This window comes from Pogoniulus pusillus, chromosome 30 (genome assembly GCF_015220805.1).
Source record: "Pogoniulus pusillus isolate bPogPus1 chromosome 30, bPogPus1.pri, whole genome shotgun sequence".
In the NCBI taxonomy this organism is placed as follows: domain Eukaryota; kingdom Metazoa; phylum Chordata; class Aves; order Piciformes; family Lybiidae; genus Pogoniulus; species Pogoniulus pusillus.
Window position 1 is genome coordinate 6,035,940 of NC_087293.1, and position 24,129 is coordinate 6,060,068.

A 24,129-nucleotide genomic window follows, 5' to 3' on the forward strand; every position below is an offset into this window, starting at 1 on the left:
TAAAGAAACATCACAGCAGCTGAAGGCAAGTGTCTATCAATTTGCTATTTTTAGAACAGTCCAGTTGCTAAACCTAGGCTTATTTTGAAGTATTTTTCTATGTACAAAAGACAGCACAAAAGAACAATGCACATTCTCTGTGGAAAGTAATTTGATGTAGTCAGATTAAAACACTAATTTACATTGAACTTATTTTTTCAAGTGACTATGATAGCAACTGAGGTGCAGAATAAGCAGAAGAAAAACCAACTGCATTTATTCTGAAGTACACTTTGTTCTACAAGCAGTAAGCTTTCCTAGTTCTTACATTATTTCCTTCTGGAAATACACCTAAATATTTATCAGCAATGTCAGCTATTCAGCATCATGACTGGTATCACATTAATTCAGGTAGTGACAGGACTAGGGGGAATGGAGCAAAGCTGCAGGTGGGGAGATTCAGCCTGGACGTGAGGAGGAAGTTGTTCAGCACAAGAGTGGTGAGAGCCTGAAATGCCCAGGGAGGTGGTTGAGGCCCCATGCCTGGAGGTGTTTAAGGCCAGGCCAGGCTGATCTAGGGTAAGGTGTCCCTGGGCACGGCAGGGGGGTTGGAACTAGATGATCCTTGTGGTCCCTTCCAACTCTGACTCCGATTATTTAATGCCCTGAGCAAGTTTAAAACATTGCTGCATTTATTAATTATTTTGATTTTCAGTCCTCTGGCAGCACTGGATTCTAAAGCTTGACTGCTTTTTAGCCAAACTATGCTATATAAAAACTATTCAGCTGCCTGCCTCCATCTAAGATTGAAACCTGCTCTCAGCTATTAGGCAAAATATAGATTGTTCACTCACAGAAGGCCCAAGTAAACTAATGAGCTTTTAGCAGACCTTGAACCTAACCCTTGCTTCTTTATGCTATTGTGAAGAATCTACTTCACAACTGAAGGTGAACTGGTCCACGAGAGCATCTACACATTTAGTTGAAAATTTAACACATCAGTCCTAACGGGCTAAACCTGAACACGTTCTGCAATCAGAGATACAACACTGGCCTCTGCAACTTGGGGAGGTGGTGGAGGCCCTGTCCCTGCCAGTGTTTAAAAAGAGACTGGGTGTGGCACTTGGAGTCATGATTTAGTTGATTAGATAATGTTGGGTGACAGGTTAGATTTGATGATCTCAATGGTCTTTGACAACTTGACTGATTCTGTGCTTCCTTCCTCAGTGTTCAGGGTCCTACACTTTTTGCACTTACTGCCATATTTTACTGTACAATATTCTTTTTTTCCTGTTTGAGGCCTAAGAAAACCTTACAGTTTCCACCTCTAAAAACAATACTGTTTAAAAGAAGAGTTTAGTTTGTTTCACAATTGTCATCTTAATTTGACACTTGACATGACTTAACTCCAAAAATAATTTATAGCTTAAAATGCTGAATGGTCAGGCAGAACATCCACCAGGACTGCATTAAACACAGCACAGGGCTGTGAAAAAAAAAATTCTTTTGTTTTTATAGCAAGAAAAACATTTTAAGCTTCCAGACCTTTTCTGCTTAACCAAATCTGCATGCTTAAATCCACAGAAGCCTTCATTATCTCAAATTGATGAATGTGAAAAACTGAATCAGTTAAAGTATACCGATGAAGTTCTCAATTATACACACCACACATCAACTAATTAGAGGTTGTCAAGAGTTGGGAAGTTATCTTAAGAAACAAGAGACATTTTTTAATAAAGTTGAAAGTGATCTCTCTGCTTTTCATTCCACAAGAGATATGAAGAAACAGGTTCAAGACTAAATCTTCACTGATGCTGAGAAAAAAATTAGCATAGGTTCAGTTTAGTAACTTGAACATTTTGGATTTTATGTACAATTTAGGTGTATTTATACACAGAAGCATGAAAAACGTTCACCTTCTTGCACGTCAAAGGCACAACATGCCACAGAGCATTAGAGACAAAACATTTCAAACCTTCTGGGCACACACTTTGTAGATGTCCTTTTTTTGCAGTTGGAGAGCTGAAGTAACGGTTGATATGGCACTTTGATTATATGTTCAGAAAGACTACATACAAAGTGCTCCAGAAAAAGGCACCTCCTGATTTGTATTTCACATTCCACTCCACCAGTAAAAAACAGCTAAGTGCAAAGCATACTCATTGCTAATCTGGAGTATAGCAGCAGGAATAACACAATGCCTCTTTACGACCTCAGTGTAGTGGCCATATAGTTTGCACAAGCAGAGCATGAGAAAATGACCCAACAAGGAGGAAATATAGAAGTCCAAATAAAACCTGAATTCTCACAGCTAGGAGATAATAGTATATTAAAGTTCACTGATTTGGCTGTCAGTGCAGTGCTCAAACACATACAAGACTAAGGGAAGAACAAGCACTTCTGTTTTGTTTGTTTTTTTTCTCCACAAGTATTTGTCTATTAAAATAAAGTTCCAGAACATAAAACTCTCAATAACTTCCACTGAGGGAGCGCACAACACATCAGACAATATTTCAGGCCTCTTCCAATGCCAGGACACATCCTTCTGCAGGACCAGGCACACTTACTTGGAACGTGGACGTTTCCTACTATTTCCAGGGCTATTACTAATGCGGTAAGCTGTTGGAACACTTCTGTCATCTCTCCGCCTTTCTGGTGTGTGAGCCCTTCTTCTGGGTGACCTTGATCGTGACCTGACCAGGGAAAAAATATCCAAAAGTTTGCTTTTTGTTATTTATTTCATTAATCTTTATTTCAGTGGAATTGTGCTGACACCACACACAAATAGAACACCTTTCCCATGCCTATTTTCCACCCACATGGGCTATCCAGTCTCCAAGACTTGTCAGCTACATCAAAATTTCTTACCCATCCACGACATTTAGGATGCTATCATCTACTGCTTTTCACTCCCAACAAGGGAGGGTGGAGAAGCCATTATTTTCTGCTATTGTGTGGTAATGTCAACTTCTGTATTAGCAAGGAGAAAAGTTCAGCCAGCTTTTTGGCAATAAGTTTACTAACGGTATGCGGAAGCTCAATTTGGCTTGGTGCCTGGGACTGTCAGGCCTGACCTTGACTTCTCAAATCAGTGGCAATGTTTTTAGAACTGCTGTGTCACAGGGGTAAATACAAGTTTTTGTTTTCAACCTTCCAACACTGACAAGTCCAGGAAATTTAGTCCCTAATGTTACAGAAGAATCCTAGCACAGACAGTATTTTCACCTGTGCGAGTGACCAACAACCCATGATCGGTGTTGTTTGGCACTAGCAATTCAAGTTGAGGCATTTTTCCTAGGAAAGAGGAAAGAGATCAAGAGGGAAAACAGAAAGCATGCCCAGTTAAGATCAGAGAAAAATTCAAGAACATAATTCTTTTTCTCTATGACTTGGAATTAAGTGGATGGACAAGTAAAACCTGAGTATTTCTTAGTAACAAAATAACTGGAATGAGAAAAGTCCTGAGAGAAGGAGGCAAGGGAGGGAAGATGGAGAAAAGGGCAATTCAGGGATCCAGCTTGGAAAAAAGAAAGAAAAACCACAAACCCCATATCCACCCAAAATTCCTGAGAGTAAGTTAGTACTGTTTTGACTAAAAGATATAGTTCTATTGATTTTACTTGCATTTGCTTTAAGTCTTTCTTTCATTTACTCTAGGTATGTATTTCCATATATACCAAACATTCATGCTTTGAAAATACCTAAAGTTCTGTGACTAAAAAGACAAGCCTTTTGTGAAATCACTGCTCTTTTCCAGATTCATTCTCTCTCTGTATATGTAATGCACACACACACACACACACTCCTGAGTCATTTCTCTTACACCTCCAACAAAAGAGATCAATTGAAAATGGAAAAAAAAAAGCAACGGATTGGCAGTTAAGTGCTGCAAATTAACTGCTTTGTCACTTAGAAATCTGATCTTTACCAGGCCATTCAGAAAGATTAAAAAAGGAAAAAAACCAACAGATTATAAAGTTTGGGGTCAGTCAGACACCTTGACATTTTACCAGGATTTCCCTCTAAAGAGCTCCAGCAGTCAAATCTTTTCGTTGTCGAAGTTGCCTGATAATTTTCCCGCTCTGTTGCTGCTGCCATTGATGAGCTGCTCAGACTCGGCTCCATGCTCAGTGTCCCTGTGGATGCTGTGAGTCTGTGATACGGAGGCACACACTTCACATTCAGAATAACATCTCCTAGTTTTGGTATTAACTAGAATCTTGAAAAGGCTCAGTCCCTTAACCAAAAGCTGAACTTTAGTAAAACATGGCTATATGGACCAGCCTAAAAAAAGTCCAAACAATCAGAAAGAAAAGGCATTAGCTTAATCTTTATGAATTTACTTTAGTAGTTCTACAACATTCTTTCAATCACCAAGTGTTAAGAACTTTGGCCATTAGCTTCCAACAATTAAAACCAGCTCAACACTTTTACTGCAATACATCAATTATTACTTTCACTAGACTGTTATTTCAAAAGCCACTCTATTCCTTCAAAGTCATTTGTGTTTTAGTAGGCTCCCAAAAGTTCAAAGGATTACCAAGTTTGGCATGTTTCATCAGAAAACAGGAATTAAAAATATGTGAAGAGACATTGCCTCAACAGTAAGAAAATCAGTTCAGAAGGAGAAAAACAAAGAAGCAAACACCCTCTTTTTACAAAGAACATCTACTTCCAAGTCTTTTAACATCGAGGCAAAAAGTCTCACACAAACATACAAACAAATGTACTCTATTCAAAGTAACCTTTGCACTACTAATTACTGTTTATACCTTGGTAATGATGTGGCTTAGCACTGCTCTATTACTAAATAATATTCAAAAAAAAGGCAAAAAAAAAGATCAGTAGCAAAGAGAAGTTTAGACTTTCTGTCTCTAGATCAAAATGAACATTCAAATTCCATCTAACCACATCATTACATCACTTGGTACCTAATGAGTACCTCGGCTTCCCTTCCTCTCTTCTCACACACACACAAACCATACTCACATACAAATAGGTCGTTAGCTTAGATCACGTACTACAAAGATCTACTGACAGAAAGCACATGGTCATTATCTTCTTTTACTGCCAAGCAGCTGTGAAACCTAACTTTTCAGCCAGAACAAGGATGCTGAAAACCCCAGCGACTGACGCCCTGCACTTCTTTAAAAGCACCACTGTCAGGGACATTTCACACTATGTGATGGTGCCTTGAAGTAGGTAAGAACAAAGACACTGATGAAGCATTTACTACAGATAACCAAAAGGTTACAATGGCTGTTTGTTTTCCAAGACGGACTTAACAAATGTTCCCCGTTTTGACGCTGATTACTTGTTACAAATAACTAATTGTCTTTTTGAGACGAACAATTGCAAAGCAATCCATGCTGCAATACCTTACAACACTTTTGGACACGGTTTACTGTTTCTGTGACTCTTGCTTAACTTTGAATCGTTGTGTTGGTCTAGAATTAAAACTGTACAACACCAGAATTTCTATGGAACTAATGCTAGTACAGAGGTTTTGTTCCAGAAAATAACATGCGTTTTTGCAGAGGACTGCAGTTAGCACACCAAAGCCACAGCTGAGCCAAGATAGCTGGGTTCCTTACATAGCTACAGCTTTTGTTAACTTGCTTCTATAAAAGATTTGGTTGTGCTATTCAGAAAAATGAATATCCAAACCATGCTTTGAATTAAATTCATGTTATTTCAACAGTATTTTCCAACGTTAACACTGCTGAAAATGCATTTAAAAATACTTTAAAATGCAACAGTACACAAACTGTATCTTACCACCAAAGACTAGTTTTAAATATGCAGAGCCTCTAAGACCTCTGATAACGCAAAAATACTTGATAAACAAATGACACAAAGCAGCACAGAGAAGCATATTGCACAGTTCATCTGTAGGATTTGTTTGGGGAAAAGAAATAAAATAGAGAAACTATAAATAAAGAGCTTGAAAAGCATTCTGAACATCCCTTGAACAAAGTGCAAAGAAGGTTACTGCAAACATCTGTTTAACTTCTCGTCATATCTCATTCCTTATTAACTTGTCATAATAAGTTACACAGTAAAAGTCACTTTTTTAATCTTACTCTTTCTAACAACTTTATACCATTTAGTAGCTCCTCAAAACAGAAGCTCAAGTAGTGTCTATATGGAATCCTTACAAATTCTAAGCCTTTAAGACTGTTTCCCAAATACAGGGCATGCATTCAGAGGCCATTATTAAAATTTAGAGATTACAAATCATTATCTTCTAAATGCAAAACAGTCTAACAAAAAAAATTTATGAAACCAGGCATAGTTCCTCTTTGGCTGTCACACTTCATTTCAATATAAAAGTTCGAATAACTTCAAATCCAAAATGCTTAATTTTCATTGTGCAGATACTTCAAACCTAATAAGCTACTCTCTTTACAAAAAGAAAAAGTTATGAAGGTTTGCTTATTAAGAAAAGATCTTATTTGCTATTGTAAATTATTTAACAGGAAGTGAAGTGGTAATTACTTAGAAGAAGAAAATGCCATCTGCTTTCAATCCACCCAAGGTAAAATCAGAGAATCAGAACTGCTTCAGCTGGAAAAGACTTCTGAGACCATAAATAATAAACCCCCCCTCACTTTATATTGAGATTTGTAGGTTAGAATACACATTTTGAACAGAGTAAAACAAGGCAGCAAAACCTCAAACATACAAAATCATACTGAGACATTCAAGTAAAAAACACTCCAAATTGAGACATTCCAATATATTTTAGCATCAATGTCCACACAAGAAAGACTATCCTTTAAGTGCCATCCACTTGATACAAGATGAACCTCGACAAATAGCTTACACTTTATCCCAGAAAGGTACAACTCTTCACATAACTACTCATTCACAGTAAGCTGTAATATCCAACATTTTGGGAACTAGGGGAAAAAATGCTGTTCTGAGTAAAGCAGTGGCAAAGCTGAAAAGCAAAGAGATGTGAAAGGTGCCATGTTTTGAATAAGATGTAAATAGTTCTCTCTGAATCAACAGTAAATTATAAACACATTTTAAAAAGAAAGAAAAACCACTCACATCTTCTAGCTAAGCAAGATTTGCCTTCTTTCTGCAACTGCTAAGACAAGACATTATTTTTTCTAAACATCTGAAAGACAAAACATGTCAGCATCTGAGTGGGTTATGAATCAGCCTCCCACTGTTGATTACTCTACAAATTTTCTGTTTTCAGAAGCAAGAACTTTAATTATGGAAATACAGTGAGTAAGTTGTGGCATAGGAAACACTTCCAACAAAACAAACCTTCAATCACCACCATTTCCTGTGTCATGGACCCTAATTTAAAAGGTTGGACTAGAAAAGACTTGAAGAAATAACACTATTCAATATTCTCCAAGCTATGATTCTTGATACAGAAGCTTCTCACAGTGGACTGTTCGTAAGCTGTATTAACTGCCTTTACCACTGAGACACTATGAAAACTTTCTAGTCTCTCTGTTAACAACTTTAATCCATTACTTATTGTCCAAATTCGGAGGACTGAAGAAGACCTTTTTTTTATGGCGTATATGAAGACTCATTTCATCTTCCTTTAGTCTTCCCAGTCATTCCAACTCTCTCTTCTTTTTCATTTCTAAAAGTTTTTGATGATTCCATCTAAACTTCCTCCAGTTGGTCTAATTGATGCTAAAGGATGCACCAAACTGGAAACAGTACTCTAGCTGAGGCCAAACAGAACAGCATCTTCCAGATGAGGAGACAACTTGATGCATCCTGCATAAGGCTTGGTTGTGTTTAACAATTTAAGTAAACCAATACAGTCACTGTATTAACCATCAGATGCAAGAGAAATCTACTCAGTATAGTCAAATTAGAAGAGGTCCTTGGGGAGAAATTAAGATTTAGTCACATTCTTATGAAATGCTAAAGACAAGAAGGTACATTCATATTTCTAACAGGTTTCCCACCTGATATAATTGCCACTAAAAGCATTTCATGCAGCCTGCAAAGAGCTGAAAGGAAATGGGTATCCTCTCGGCAGTGATGATACTCCCTTCAGTTCCCAGAAACCAGATTTCTGAATGGGAGTGAAACCCTCCTGAGCCCTTTACTTAAACTGGTACTCGCAAAACACAAACCATGCTGAACAGAAAGCCCTTTCCTCTTCAGCTCTAACTTCTATCCCCTATTACAACATGCAAAATGTTCAGAGTGCAAGATGTGATACACTTGTTCTGAAACATCTCGGACTTCTCTGGCTGTAGAATTCAACAGATAATCTAAGAAACACCCATCTAGATTTAATCAGGTGCTGTATTGATTTATCCTATTATGGCTTTTACATGTCTGTTACTTGGTTTGTGCCAGGAGGCACGCTCAAGATGGCACACATGGATTAGTTCCAGTAGATAAACCATTCATGGTGATTTTTGAATAATTTCTCCACCAGCTGAACTATGGCCACCAAAAAAACCCAACCTAACCCAAACACAGTAAGACTACCCACTGTGTATGAGGCAGACTTCATCAGACTGCTGTCTTTTCACCAGCCTCTACAAAGGATCAGGTATCTCCCTGAAGACACCAAAGACATACCCCAATATATATCAAACTGGACTTGCAAGTTCCCACTCTCATTACTGCCTGATGCAAACTCATGCAACATGCAGGATTATCTTCATCTTACTGAGTAGCACATCCAGGTACTGACAAGGATCTTTCTGTTTGACTCCTTGTCCTTTTTAAGATACCACAGAAGAGGATTTGTTTTAGTATTACTATAATGTTTCCCCTTGGTTTTAACCATATACAAGTAAAATCATGATTAAACATATGCAAAGTAGCTTGGATGAGTGACATGGGAGGTTCAAGTGAAGTAAGGCTTGATGAGGAAATGAAAAGGTAAGTGAGACCTTTCCCCAAGATATCCCTAACTCTGCGAAAACTTGCATTCACTTCTTAAATATGGAAAGCTTCACTCAGCATCATCCCCTTCACATGCTAGTAAGCACAGAAAAGGAGTAACACAGTGTTTCAGAATGTGCCTTATAAACAGACTCTCATGACCATCTACAGTCAAAGGCAGGCAAATAAGCAATGTTTCAAACTTCTCAGCCCCAGTTAGGTGCAATACCATGCACCCCTGAATAGCAGAGATGTCTTCAGCAAAGTTTAACCTCAAAAACCTAGTATAAAATCAAAAGCTGTAAGGTGTTAACACTTCCTCATATTAGTGTAGTTAGACATTTTGCTAAACAAAAAAAAAATGCACAAGGAAGATGTAGGACAAGAAGTTCTGTCACACCGCCATAGAGGGCTGGAGGCTGTTTGCTCAGGAAGAAGCATGTGTCATAGGCATGGCCACAAAAATAAAGGGATGCATAATTTTGCATGCAGAACACATAAAAAGCTGTGGTAGCATTGATATGCACAAATTGTCTGAACTACAACCTACTTAAACACTGTTCTGTAGTGTGATCCAGGGAATGTAACCTCAAAGAGCAGGTCCTTCCTACTGACCACAGTAGCTACTCTGTGACAATGCATCCAGGAGACAAATTTTACAGACAGCAAATTTTAAAGATGCCTAGATCCAAATGTCTTAGATGTAATTAACAGTACTGATATAACACAATGCATATAACAACAGGATAATTAATAGCAAATTTAATTTCATTAATTACTAAATATAGCATTAACTGCATGGGGCTACATCCTTCTATGGTTCCTCTTCCTCATCAACTTTATTTTCACTCTTCTTGGATTCCTGTCCTATCTTTCCCATCATTCATCCATCATGTTTTTTTTCACATGCTACCCAGATGTTTCCTTTCCTTCTGAGCTTTACTATTCTCTACCTCTATTTCTTAGTATACTTTGTTTACTTTGCTCCACCACAGATGCAAATTCTTCCTGCCATAATTGCATTCCTACACACTATCACCACGTCTTTCACAAAACAGAGTGAAAAAGCATTTACTGGCACACATCCTGCACTATGTAATTAGAAATCAATGATTCATTATTTCATTAAAACTACTTTTAAAGACCTTCCACATTTGATGGTATTTGTTGTCTTCAAGGTGACTATACTCTCTGTAACAGCTACAAAGACCCTTCTGTAATGGAAAAAGTGTAAAAGTGTTTTAAGGGTTAGCCCACTCAGAACTCTAAAGAATATATTTGGTTTCCAAACCCACCTTGAATGCCTCACAGTTCTATAAGCAGTGGGAAGTGAGTGCTTTGCTTTTGAATGTGATCTAGATCTGGTCTTTGATGATGAATGATACTTGAAAGGTGATCGAGATCTTGTCCGAGATCTTTTCTTGTGCTTTTTTCTTTTCTTTTCTTTTTCTTCATCCCTAGGAGGGTCTCTGCTTTTGCTTGAAGGCCTTTCTGCTTGTTTAACTTCTAAGCTGGGTAAATTTCTGACTGCAGTCACAGGACATGGCATGCTATTGACAGTCTGAAATCAAAAGGTAAAGAACAGTGTTCAGTTTTCAAAGTTGCATGAACATTTTGATTTGAGAATGTAATGTCAGCATGGACAACATATAAGCACTTCTAGTCCTTTTCACTAAACAGAGGGTTACACCTACTCCTGTGCAGGCCACACACATGCACATTCTGGCAAAGAAGGTACCTTGCTTGGTAGTCTTGCCAACATATAATACAAATATTGCAGAAAATCTGGTGCAAAAGTTAAGGAAAACAGTAACTAATAACCACCTTGTACTTTTTGACTCAGGAAAGTATGTAAGAAATACATCCACCTTAGAAAGTAGTTGTTAAATCAATAATAATCTAACCTCCCATGAATGCTTTAAAAGAAAACACCTCACAGTGCTATATCAGTATTATGCAAACTGTGCATAAGTAAAGCTGCTATCTTCAAAAACAAGCATCTAGTAATATTTGATGGAGGCCCATACAGGTCCCCAAAGACACATATGCAAGTCAGGATATGCATGCTAAGACTGCCAGCTTAACTAGGGCATCGTTCAGAACTTCTCATCTTTAGTTGTTAGAAGAGATGTGTTCTAAAAAAAATAAGGGTACTGTCAGATATCTTTTCATCTATTTATCTCTTTTATTTAAGAAAAAAACCAACCTGAAAATACAGTCAGGAACTACTGACATTCAAACTTAAGTTTTAGAGTCACTCTCATCCCTGAACTGTGCTGTTTCAATTACAGCCTCAAGGAAAACAGTAAAATGACTTGGTGTCGATACTAGGTATTTCTGTACTTTGCAATATAAATGTTTTGCATGTAAAGGGTTTGGGAAAAGACTAAAATCACAGCAATTGTTAATCTCAAAGAGAGAACAGGTCCATGCACAATTCATGCTCAGTGAGTAATACTTGCTACAGTCAGTTAAGCAAAATACAGCATATTCCAAGAAACTTTCAAATTATCACCTCATACCTGAGAGAATTCTGCTCAATATCCTGTTTAGAACAATTCAAGTCAGGCACTATAGATATGATCCTCATTTCAAAGCCTGTCATTCCCCCAGCTGCCATTTCAAGGCAACTGGAGAAATCAGTTTCCCTCTGCTGTAATTTCTGCTCCACCTGGTCTGACACTTTCACTGTTTGATACAAGGATGCTTACCGTGATCAGAATAAAAAGTAAAACATTAAAATCTCAAATAACCAAATTACAAACAGGTGATCTTTTCCTTTCTTTTTACCTTTCTTCGACCGTGAATGACAAAGCAATAATTCACCACATTTGAATACCAGGAAATGCAGCTTTGCTTCAAGTCAGAGAGGCACAACTCTTTTCTGAGTTGCAACTGATAATTGCTATCACAACATTCGCAAACCTAGCAATACAGCAGGACTAAAACAGTCTGCTTCAAAGACTGTAAACATTTTATAGCATAATCATTCCATGGGTTTACCACTAACTTCACAATCCCTGTGTAACTGCAGAACACCATATTTCCAAACATCAGTTTCCTGAGAGACCACCATAGTTGACTTTTGTTGCTTGACAGCATTATTCATCTCTTTCCATAGCATCTTAGTCTTCACTTTGAACACTACTGAATATGTAATAGACCAGTTTGCCTTGAAATAGACACCTCTAATAGCTTGAAAAGAAATAGCCGTAGGCAAAATAGAGTAGAAGAAAACAAGAGAGGGATGAAAAAACCCAAGTGTTTTCAGTGCCCAAGTTCATTTAGCTGCATAAAACACAAGCTACCACACCATTGCCAGAAAGGAAGTTAATAAATAAATAAGACATTTACTTTTAGCTCAAATGAAATGATGCTCTCAGCAATCAGAACTAAGAAATCCACAGTAATAAGCACCTCCGTGTATCCACCAAGAGCACAAGATGCTGAAAAGATGGGCTCTCCTTTACTTTAGGATGCTCAAAGTACAGAGTGACAGCACTGTCCAGACACCTCTGGGAGAAGCACAGATGTAGGCTGGCTGGCTGTAGATTCAGACACTGCTTCAGATTACTAATGAATCATGATGTTTGGAAAGCCACATAGAACTTACTGGAGCTACCCCCAGATGAACATACACGTTCTGAAGTTCAAGACAACAGTGAACACACAGGGAGAGGTCACCTACCTGTCCAAACCTACATAACTCACCACTGCAACCATGCACTCAGGTGACACTTTTCAGGTTGCAAGGGAATTTATCCATCAACTGTGAATAAATGTCCCAGTTTCCTCAGTGGCAACTCTGGCTGCCATCAAGATGAAGTCACCAGCAAAATTATTTGATTTACCATCAAAGCAGAATACAGAGCTCAGTGGAAAAGCTTAACTAACATCACCAAGTTGCCAGGCCACAAAGAAAATTTCTAGCTGTACAAATAATACTACTGAATAAAAACATTCACAAACTGCCTCAGCGTCTGGCAAAGAGTTTGTCTTCACTAGTGAAAAGTGATTCGGGCAAACTAAGGCAATAGAAACTAAAACTGGAGGCATGAATGAAGAAAAAGTATCAAAGCTAGAATAGACACTGAAAGATTACGAAGCATTTCCACAAGGCAGAAACACTCTTACTGACCATGCTCTAGCAGAAAACAGCTTTGGAGAGCAGGGGCAACAAACTGGTTATCTGATGAATTTTATTATGTATCTCAAGAGATGAGAGATCTGTATTTTTGAGAGCTCTTCTTAAAGTTACCCTGTAAAGATTCACATGGCATTCACTGACTCACTTCTTTGTCCACTTTGGGTAACAGCACATTTTTTTTGGCCCATATTAAGTGTTATAGTGTAAGACAATTTCACTGGTAGTTGTTCCTCAGCATTTTGTTTCCATGACTGAATTAAATCTGACTAAAATAATGATTCCTAAACACTTGCTATAAAACAAAGTGTTCCAGAGACACTTTTCTGGAAAACAAAGATGATTCAAAAACTCGTTTAGCAGGAATGGGTTAGGTAAGAGCTTTGTATTAGGAAGAATTGATAGCTCTATGAGAACAAAAACAAGCACTTCAGTACATTACAAGACATTTGCATATTTGCAGTATTCATAAGACCAGAACACATATTTGTTATTCTGGGGTTACACTACTTAATCAAGGCACAAAGCCAACATTAGAAATTAACCGAAAAGGTGCTTATTGCAACAGAAAAAAAACTCCAGCACTGCTTACAGTACAAACAAAAGCAACTGGTAAAGAATATTATCAATGCACTTCTATAACTGACTAATATTTCTTCTGTTCCGAGCAGCTTAATTCTGCAGCAATTTGAATCCTACGTTAGATCAAAATTGGAAAGAGTGAAGAATGCCAGAACTGTGAAGAGTTAATCAACAATTCTTTTACTTCATTAAAATCTAAAAATATTCCAGATTCTTTCCTGCCACTGTACCTTCTTTAATGAAGGTTCCCCAAAGCTTACAGTGAAGTTCTCCCTAAGAATTGATACATAACTGTTCAGCAGCAGTGGAAATGTATGACTGTGCTGTGCAAAGCAAGCAGTTACTGCTTCTAGAACAGTCTGTCAGTCTTTGCATCAAAATGAATAAATAGAAGTGGTAACAAACATTTCCTTTAGAGTAAGTCCCTTTAGAATTAATAAACATTTACTACCCAAAGACTCAGCAGTTCCATCAGTTTAGCTACCACACTAAAATGTGAACAGTACACTGACCATGAAAAGTTCTTCACATCCACAATTCTGCATTCTCAGTCTGTCTGCTGCATAGATCAATAAACCTTTCTATTCTGAGTACTTTGAAGACTGAAATCAAGGCACAGAACATTCTTTGCTCCCTCACCTATCTTAATTAAGATGGCAGTTACTGATACTTACTTTTTTCCTCCTCCTCCTAAATAGTAATTAAAAAGTATTTATGGTATGAGGAATTACATCTCATATAGTTTTTGATAGTAGGGTTCTCGCAATAAAAAGAGTTCCAAATGCCAGCAAGCTACCCAAGTCCCAAATGCCACATTAGTATGTGACATTTTGAGTTATGTTTTTATCTGTCCTTTTGAAAAAGCAAGATATGGAAAAATCCACAAACAAACTTCTTCCCTCTCATGCTAAACATGAGATATAGATACCTGTATTTTGAAAGAAAGCAAACCATGAGTGGCCCTGAATGATTCCAAAGTGCTTTTTCTTTAAATACTTATTGGCTAGTTTTCATCAGACAATTAAGTTTTGCTCATAAATTAACATTAAGAGAATATGCCAACAGAAAATTGTGTTATACATCATTGCCTCAAAGAGGCATGCTGCAATATCCACAGTCCAGTGCTGACAAGAGTAGGATCAACTCTAGCAGCAAGTATAAAAGATGTCCATTATGTACAGTTGTTGATAACCCTGCTATGCTTGGCAAAGCTTGAATAGCATCTTATTTTCAAATGCTGCATGCTTCTTTTTCACTCATAAACAGACTCTTTCCACAGGAACAAAAATAATTGTTACATACAGGACAAAAGTAAGGACAAATCATCTAAAGAAACAAATGATAAAACAGGCTTCAAAACAGGGAAGATGAAAGAGCCAAAAGAAGTTTTGCTTTGTGCTATAGAATCTTTATATTCTGAAGCACAACAGAAGATGACATTTGGGACAAGCCATTAAAATAGAGTTACTTTCAAATCGTGTGCTTGTCTGGTTTTGCAGCATTATGATTGTGGATTTCTCTCCTTGTTTAAATTGGAGATTAAGGTTTATGCAGGTAACTGTTTGGCTATAACCATCTGTCTTTCACAAGCTTATCAAAGTAGTATCACCCCTAAAGCATTTCTGACACAGGATAAAATGAGAGATTAGCAGAATAATCCGCATTACAAACCCATCAGATACACTATTATGCCCTGTAGACTAGAATTGGACTGCATGACACTTGCAGAACACCTGCACCACATCAAGTAAGCTCTCTGCAGACGCTAAATACACTGTGCCTCGTCTAGCCAGGCACCAATGCTGACCCCTTCTATTTTTGCCTGCTGTTACCAGCACCAGTAGATTCTGGGAGATACTTTATCAGTCAAATGACTTTAATGGTGATCTCTGACCAATCTGTCTCCAGGCCTTCCTTTTAGAAGCACAGCACAGAGGACATTTTACCTATGCAAGTTATATTCACCAACACTTGTTGTTAAAAGCAATGATTTGGCAACTTAGATCTTCCCTCTGCAAGACTCCTACAGCCTGCCACCCTTTTCAACCACTGTGAACAAAAACATTGTGCAAATGCTGGCCACTGAACCATGCCAATTTTCTTCTGTGAGGCCTGGCTGCACAGAAATGGATAATCACAGCTCCAAAAGAGATTTTCTTCTCTTTTTCAACTTTTTGCTCCCAGTTCCACCTAAGAAAAACGCTGCTGAGATGGATAATCAGAAGATTTTACGTGGCACGTTTGGAGACAAACATTTTAACTCCTGGAAAAGGTGCTAAAAAAGCGACAGGCTTTCTATGCTAGGTATACTGTACCACTGCCTACAACCAAACATGATTCATTATTCAACCCAGGCCAATAGCAGCATATTAGCTGAAAAAAGAATAAAACAAAAATCAAACCTACCATCTTAAGTAGATTAGACACTGGGAGAGCTCATGTTAATTCAGCCTTTATTAAATAAATGTAGGAACATCCAGAACCAGCCTTTATTCTACTTTATATATAAACACCTTTTGAGTTTTAAATATTTAAATGTATTTCAGTAATTCTGGAATAAATTTTGGATTTCAGATTATTAAATGCCTTACTTTATTTGTTTAAAAGTAATTAAAAAAATAATCACTTTAATACAGCATTCCATATGGTCTGCATCTCTTGAAGAACTTCAGCTGTTTAAACTACAGGTCATGTGCTGCTGGAGGACAAAAGTGGCATGTTCATTGCAACTTCTCCACTGACACCACCTGACAGATAAGCCAGCTGGTGTGATTTTCCTGTTACAAAAACGTCTTTGTGAATTATATACATAAACACAAGAAGTGAGCTGTTGTCCAGTTACTGTTCACCCACATCCTGAAAAAGGACAAAGACTTCACCAGCTACATCACTACTGCAAGCTGATCAGTTTTGGAAACTGAGCTAAGCTACAGCTTTTCCAAGCAGTGGTTTGAGGAAACACCATGCACAGCTGTAGCACTGTAATGCATACAAGAACAGTGAGGAGTCATTTGTGAAAAGCTGTGCTGCTTCATTGCTCAAGCTCATTTTCCAACCCTTTGTACCTCTTGCTTGATTTCACTTTAAGGAAAACCAGAAAAAACATATAAAACAAACAATTCAGCTATGGAAAAACTAGATGTGACTATTTTTAAGATTCATCTGAAGCAAAAAAAAACCCTTAGAAGTGCTATGATGTCCTGTGGTATTGACTGTGCTTTAAATGCAGTTAGTAGAATCAGTTTTGTTCAAAGCTTAAAGTATATTCAGTCCCAGAATTTCTTTCAAGAAATACCAGGTATCAGGAAAATCTGACAGAGGTCAAAAGAGCTTTGCTCATTTAATGTGTTTCTACACTGTGTGATAAGCAGGTTTTTGGGGCAAACATACACTGGGCATACACAAAAATAGCATTTCAAGCTTTCATACAGTTATTAGGCAGGGGCAATCTTATGGAAATTATGCATCTCCTATGGACATTCTGAACTCCTCTTCATGCTCAGTCATTACTCATCTCAGTCCCGACTCCATCTTTTGAGACACATTTTAAGCTACAAAAATCATTCTGCTATCTTAACTCTACAACCAATGCATTAATCTTTGTTTCCTGGATTCATCCGATGCTTCTTCCCTGTGCTAGTTTGAGCCTAGCTAGAATGTTTTGGTGAGAAGAATTAGATTACAGGCTCTGAAAAGAAAACAATGGTGAGGTCTACTTCACTCATAGGCTTGGTGAAATGTATAAGAACAAGAACAAAAACATAGACAAGGCAGTCGCTCTCTGGGCTTTGTGAACTTCTTTCTCTCTCTAACCTAACCTGTCATCTCTCTGATTAATCCACCTGCTTCCTGACCCCCCTGGCCGACTCCCAAAACTACCTTAAACATAAGGCAAGATCTTGGGTAAGGTTGAGGGGTGGGAGAAAGGTGGAAGGGTGGTTATGAGCCACTCCCAGGAACTCAGGTGTCAGGGAGTGGAGTTGTGTTTCTGTATTACCTTTTAACTTGTATATTTCTGTATATAACTGTATATACTGTAAATATCTGCTTGTATATTGTGCTAAGCTGTAAATATAAGCTTCATTCAATTTCCAGAGCCGCTGAGTCTAGTCTGGGTGATTTTCCAAAGTGTGAGTGGGTCGGTAATACCCAAACTGTCACATTCCCTCAAAATGGGAAATGACATAGGTTAAATGTTGGTTTTGGTGGTCTTAAACATTTATTATTTGCCTTCATTTTCTGAAATTTCCCCAATTACTTTCACTGACCAAACTACAAAACTAGTTTTACATCACTCTGCTTTTTTCTATATATGTATTTCTTTAAAATACAGACATTGTAGTTAGTTCTTGTCACTCTTGCCCCCAGTGTTTTCAAAAGCATCTTTTTGTTCCTGAAGCATGATCAAAAGCGTTTTAAAACCCCTGTGCTACATATATATTTATACCCTGATTTAGACATCAGGATGCAGCTTAATGGATTCTCAGTGTATATAAACCAGAGGTTAACAAATCCACAACATGATTTCACTTATCTTTTTCCAGTAAAATTTCTTCAATCAAATGGGCTGCTGCTGACAGGCAAACCAGGCAAGGAGAGCAAAAGGCAGCTCATGAATTGAAATGAATGCAGAAGGAAAACTTTCTTAAATATGGCAAATAGAAATACAAGAGCTTGAAAAACATTTGCCTTTCAAAATAAACTTTAACAGGCAAATATGTATATATATATATACATGCAACCCCATATATGTATCTATATTAACATATATAAGCCTGTCAATGAGGAAACTAAGTCCCTTCCAACCTGGTTGATTCTATGATACACTTAGGAGGAGTATTGCTTTCAAAGACATGATAGTATTTTAGCCTGTTCATCAGCATGGTACTAGCACTCCCAGCATAAAATACAATTTTACCCCCAAAAATAAAGTCACATCAGTAACATTTAAATACATATTAGAAATTGTACATAAGCCCTTTTATAAAGGATGCATCTCCAAATCATTTCTATTGGTAAGGATTAGTGAAACTGGTTATTCTGCCTTTCTTAAATATACTGGATTTGTGTTGTGTGAGAAAATGAGATGCCTTCTCTTAAACTGTACATGGTAGGAAAAAGAAAAAGAATTTTTTAGTAATCCAGTTCATTGAGAAGTGGGATCAGGGTGTGTTTTTTGGTCAAGAAGTTCACTTGCTTTTAAGTAAGTTCAGCTTAGAACTTCAATAAATTCAGATACGAGTGAGACACACTCATCTGCTCTTCTGAAAGAGTCTGCTGTTCCTGAGGAGCTACTGGTTATTTTGGGCATTCTCTTAAAAAACATCAAAAGAATCCTGTTCAGAAATATCTATGTTCTTCACAAATGCCCTTGGGAAGGGGAGCTGAAGTGCAAATCTGGGGAGTTCTGCATTGCCATTGTCTCTCTGAAATCACTCTTCAACATGTATCTGATAATAAGTACTGAACTCTTGCACCAGCCAGAGAAACTTTGTCAACAGCAGCAGCAAGAATCCCAAACAAGATCTCTTTTGGGATGTGATTACACTTAATTATCTGCTACTCTATGCTGGCATGGATCACCTAAACTGTCTGTTCTGTTGCAAGTGTTTTGAGGTGTAATTCATAATTTATTTGGTAAAACTTTACAACTAGGCAATGAATTACTTGCTAGGTACCAGAATTCTTACTATGGGGAAGGAAACAATCGAAAGCAACATCTTGTAACCAGTCTGTCACAACCAGTATCTGAAATGTTTTCAGTACCAAGATAAGAAGCTTTGCTTGATTAGTTCAACAAAGAGTGATTTGCTGGCTTTAGGGAAGCAACACAACTGTACAATCAGAAAACTGAGGTTTCACTTCCCAAAATATTTTTACTTGCAATCTGCATGGAAGGTCCGGCTGCAGCATATACAAACACACACAAGAATTCAGGGATTTCAATCTGGCCTGCAACAATGTCTCAACCTGCAGAAATTTCTGGTCCTGTTTAGGTTAAATTTCAGGAAACTACAGAGTCTACAACAAATCTCATTCCTACTTTTTCTCTACAACTGTTTACATATATTGTAGTGACTTCACTGAAAATGGATTTTGGTAGTTTTTCTTCTACTAAGACAAGAGATTGTCTGGACTTGTTAGAGGTGTCCACACAGGTGCTGGAAACAGACTACCCCATCTTTTAGCAAATGCATACATGAGATCACACTGGAAAGGGGATGTGCTTATGATAAAATTATGCTCAGGCTGGATAAAAAAAATGAGTTGACAGTCATGTAAGTAAAATGATCACTTCTTAAGGACACTACTGGCAGGAAGAGAAAACAGTTCAGTGAAAAATCTGGAACAAAGGGAGAAGAAAGAAAGAACAGAAACCAAGCAGAAAAATAGCCTGTCCTCCTCTGTGGATGGAACTAGGCAATTAGTAACTTAAATATACAGTGTAAATGGTAAAGTGACTTATTAGTAATGAACACAGCTGCTGCCAAAACCTGCAGATGGACAGAAAAGCTTCAGGACAGTGCTATGATGCATGAACAAATCAATACATGAAGGATTTTTCTACATAATAAATTCAAAGCCTTCATTTAGGCTTTAAAAATTGTAGCTACTTTATTGAAATCAGAAAGGGGTTATGTGAAACATATTATTTCTCAGCTGTTTTAAACAGCACTTTCTGTTTGTTAGTAGGGAAAATTAGAAAAGGCAATGTGTGTCTTTGATCAATACAGGTTTTTAGACCTTGGATTTGCATTTCATTACTGAGGTTTCCACTGTTTTGGCCCAGAGATTTCTCTTTAACTTTGTGTCAGCTCAAAAATTCTTAGTCTTATCAAATTTATTTCTACAATCTCTAATCAAAAAGTTGTTTTGATTGTAACTACTCATTAAGAGAGCAACTAGTAATGGTTCTGCTGGCTGCAGACAACACCAACTAACTGTTTGGCAGCTACTGCTGGAGTAATCCTCTTTCTGATAAATTCTGGCAATGCAATGTATTGTTATGAGAAACCAGCTTTTGATTTCTTCTGGAAACAAAACACACACTAAATCATTACATTTCACTACATACCCAAACACTCTTGAAAGGTAAAGCATTCTAACTCAGGATTTGGTTAGATGATTAGAGGACCCTTCTAGTTTAAAGCTTTCTATGATTCTATGGACCACTAGTAAGGAGTTAAACTTTTAAACTTAACTTCCTTTCTGACACTGGCTAATTGATCTCTGCATTATGCATCATATTTCCCTCAGTTCTGTAATGGCAGATGAGAGACATAGAAAGATTAACTATTTAAAATTCAAATTTCTCCACATTTCAAAGACCTTCCATCACTTCAGTCAACTCCATGACATACTGCCAGATTCATACTCTACAGATAAGTTTTTTGTAGGTTTGTGGTACAGAGAACTTTATTTCCTGCTTACCTCATTATTAAAGGCATTCTCTTCAATTTTCTCAGTTTCTGCCTCTGCCAAAGGGTTTTTCAGGGTCTGTAAGAACAGTGCAGCTTTCCTTTTGCGCTCTGCTTGCAGCTGCTTTTCTTTTGATTCTTTGGAGGCCTGTGCAAGCTTCTCTCTTGCTGCAGCTGCTAACCTATCCTCTAGCTTCTGCTTTGCTAAAAAGATAATTAAACATCAAGTTTAGAGTGAGTCACTTGGGGAACTTAGGTTTCTTGGAAACAAACACACTTCAACACAAACAACCAAACAACCCCTCCAACTCTTCTCAAACCTTTCAAATACATCCAGTCAAAGATGCAGTAAGGACATACCAGTTTGAAACTAAGAAATTCTAAGTATCTTAATCTGTAGATCTGGCATTTGCTTGACAAAAAGCAATTTAGATGAATTAATGATTTTAAGCTTAAAGAAAATGACATGAAAATGTAACCCTGGAAAATTCAGGATAATTGTCCTTTCCTATTTACAAAAGCTAGCTAAAAATGTGGCACTGCAAACTTGGGAGCTTCTTCTTGTACTTGTTAAAGCAATGCAAACCCTAGACCTTGCTTCTTCTACAGATCTGATCTTTACCTTTCATCAGTCCTACTTACATGCATCTTAAAGTATTTACACAAAAGGGTTGCTCCAGAAATTTTCAGATGCTCTTTTCCCAGTGTTATACCCAAGTTATTGTTATGTGATTACAGAAAAACAGAACAAGCCAATCTATTTAATGGATACTTTGTCTATCCTTCTTCATCTTCCACTTCCATTTTTATGTTCTGTGCATGCACAAGATGATTGGATTTTTTTAATTCAATTGCACAGTTTTTCTAACACACAACTTTTTCCAAACATATTTTACACTTCATTTTTGTCGTCATACAAAGTATTTCATACTTGCTTTAGATACTTAGCACCACAGCATACTTTGTGCTACTGAAGTTTATAAAGGAACTGCTACTCAGAAGCAAGAAGTAAAAAGTAATTTTCAAAATAAAAAACTCAATTCCTGTGGCATCTACAGAGTTGTAACAAAAATGCTAAGTTTTTAGGCTGGTAAATGCTGACAGCATCTCCACTTAATTGAACACTCTCTGCTGTGAAACAACCTTGAGGAAGAATGGGGGGGGGGGAAATTTGAACCCTTTAAAAATCATTTACTTCAAATTCACACAGCATACCTTTCTGTCCTTATATATAGAGACACAGTAAGGGGAAAAACCCACACAACTAAATGGCATTGCATAAGAGCAATAAAATATCAACAAGGTGATATTGATCTGCGTGGAAGTGCTATGTTACTGAAAAATAGCTTTAAGCATTTAATTATTCTCTGAAGAAATGAGAATAGGGCATGCCTTTTTCTAGGCTCGCTGAATGCGAACTGGACACTAGTAATTCAGTGCTTTACTTTGAGGTTAGAGCAGAAAAGCAGAATAACATTAAGAAAGATCACACAGCAGGGCAAAGCACTCCAGTGTGTTACATGTTTGATTTCAGCTGAGCAAACAATGAAGATTGCACTCTTAACGACAAGCAGGAAAGCAGAGAAAAAGAAAAGAATTCTGATTCCTGTTGACATGACATAGTAAAGATTCAGAACACCCAAAATGCCACACTTATGCACATGACAGTTCTGTAGTTTGCCTGAAGCACGCAACCCCTCATTTTGTTTTCACTGTAACATGGGATACCTTGCTTAGCTTCCAACTCCTCCTGTGTAAGCTGAGGCTTTTTCTCCTCAGTAGTAGTACAAGGAGTGGTAACAGCTGGAGTATGATTCGAAGCACTGTTAGCATTCTCTTGGCCTTCCTTGCCTTCTTCCTCCTCCTCATCACTGTCATCATCCAACTTAACACGATTTTTCTCCAAAGGAAGAAGGTCATTTTCTTTGGCCTTGATTGCAAAGCTTATTGGAGCAAATGATGCTGTGAATGAATGGGTAAGATGTTAGACATCATTGGGCTACAGTAGACAGTAGGTTGAATTGCTTGACTTTATCTGTTACTCACACAGACTATACAACAAAAAAGAAATCTGTATCATCCTTCGGTTATGGTAATTGTTTTGGAGAAAAGGACAACTGTTTTTTCTTTAAAAAAACCCAAATGTTAGTTCCTTACAAGGCAAGGGGAGTTTCTATCTCAAAGTCTTTTTCTAATAATTCAGAAGCAGCAGGGGAAAGTAAAGGTACTCTAAACCATCGCAGGAATTACATTTCCTGAGATAAGATATATAATATCATATACTGTCCCAAATAAATTTTAGTTTTTCTTTTCCCAAATGAACAATCTCCTCTTCTAGGCTTAAGATGAAAACACTCTGTGATCAGGCTCCTATCTGGCGCACTACGGTATGATCTGGTCCCTTACGTTTCCTCCACGCCAAATCAAGAGTATGCACAATAGCATTTGGCAGGCTCACAGAACAGTATTTAAAGACTTATTTCCATCTGTATGAAAATTAATTACTTTGGGGAGCTAACAACATTTCATTACAGGAGATACAAATGCAAAAGCTAAGTACTTTTCCCCAAACATCTTGGCTGGTTTTGCTGTAACAAGATCGGTGGTCAACTATTCCTTTCAAGTGGCTTTGACTACACAAAACCACTAAAGGACAGCACAATATACTCATGTCAGCAAAGCCAAAGGAAAAAGAAGGTGTGTAAAAAACGTGGAATGCCAAAGTAAAAAAGAAATTGTGGATTGTTTCAAGCTAGATTGTATTACTGGATCACCAAAGAATATTAAGCATAGCTAATATCTAACTAAATGAAAGTCTGAACTAAACCTCTGACCTCACAGATTTTAACTCAGAACTTTAAAATCCACAAAATTTATCTTTGTATCATTTAACCAAAATGCAACTTCTAAGAATAAAGAATGGAACTCCTCACACATCTCAAGTAAAACAACATACTATCTTATGGTCTGCTGCAACATTTATCTTTCTCAGGATGCCTCCTGCATATATATAACATTTCTATTAAGGAAATTGTAATACAATAATTAAATCACATATCAAGTTGTATATAACATAACCTTTGCATCTCGTTAATTCTGGGCTAAGGAAACAGGCTCAGAAAA

At 37.4% G+C, this 24,129-nt stretch overlaps 1 protein-coding gene across 4 annotated transcripts in view; it reads right to left on the reverse strand.

The window, feature by feature from the left end:
* Positions 1–24,129, reverse strand: part of SFSWAP (splicing factor SWAP) — a 49,486-nt gene that overhangs the window by 6,363 nt on the left and 18,994 nt on the right. For 2 of the 4 annotated variants that reach the window (XM_064169024.1, XM_064169027.1), the window contains 5 exons: positions 22,735–22,968; positions 21,020–21,210; positions 10,158–10,423; positions 3,977–4,132; positions 2,547–2,672 (listed from right to left, as the gene is read on the reverse strand). In XM_064169024.1, coding sequence (XP_064025094.1) covers positions 2,547–2,672; positions 3,977–4,132; positions 10,158–10,423; positions 21,020–21,210; positions 22,735–22,968 — 973 coding nt within the window. The remainder of the gene's footprint in view (positions 1–2,546; positions 2,673–3,976; positions 4,133–10,157; positions 10,424–21,019; positions 21,211–22,734; positions 22,969–24,129) is intronic. The other 2 variants (XM_064169025.1, XM_064169026.1) reach the window with 2 other exon arrangements.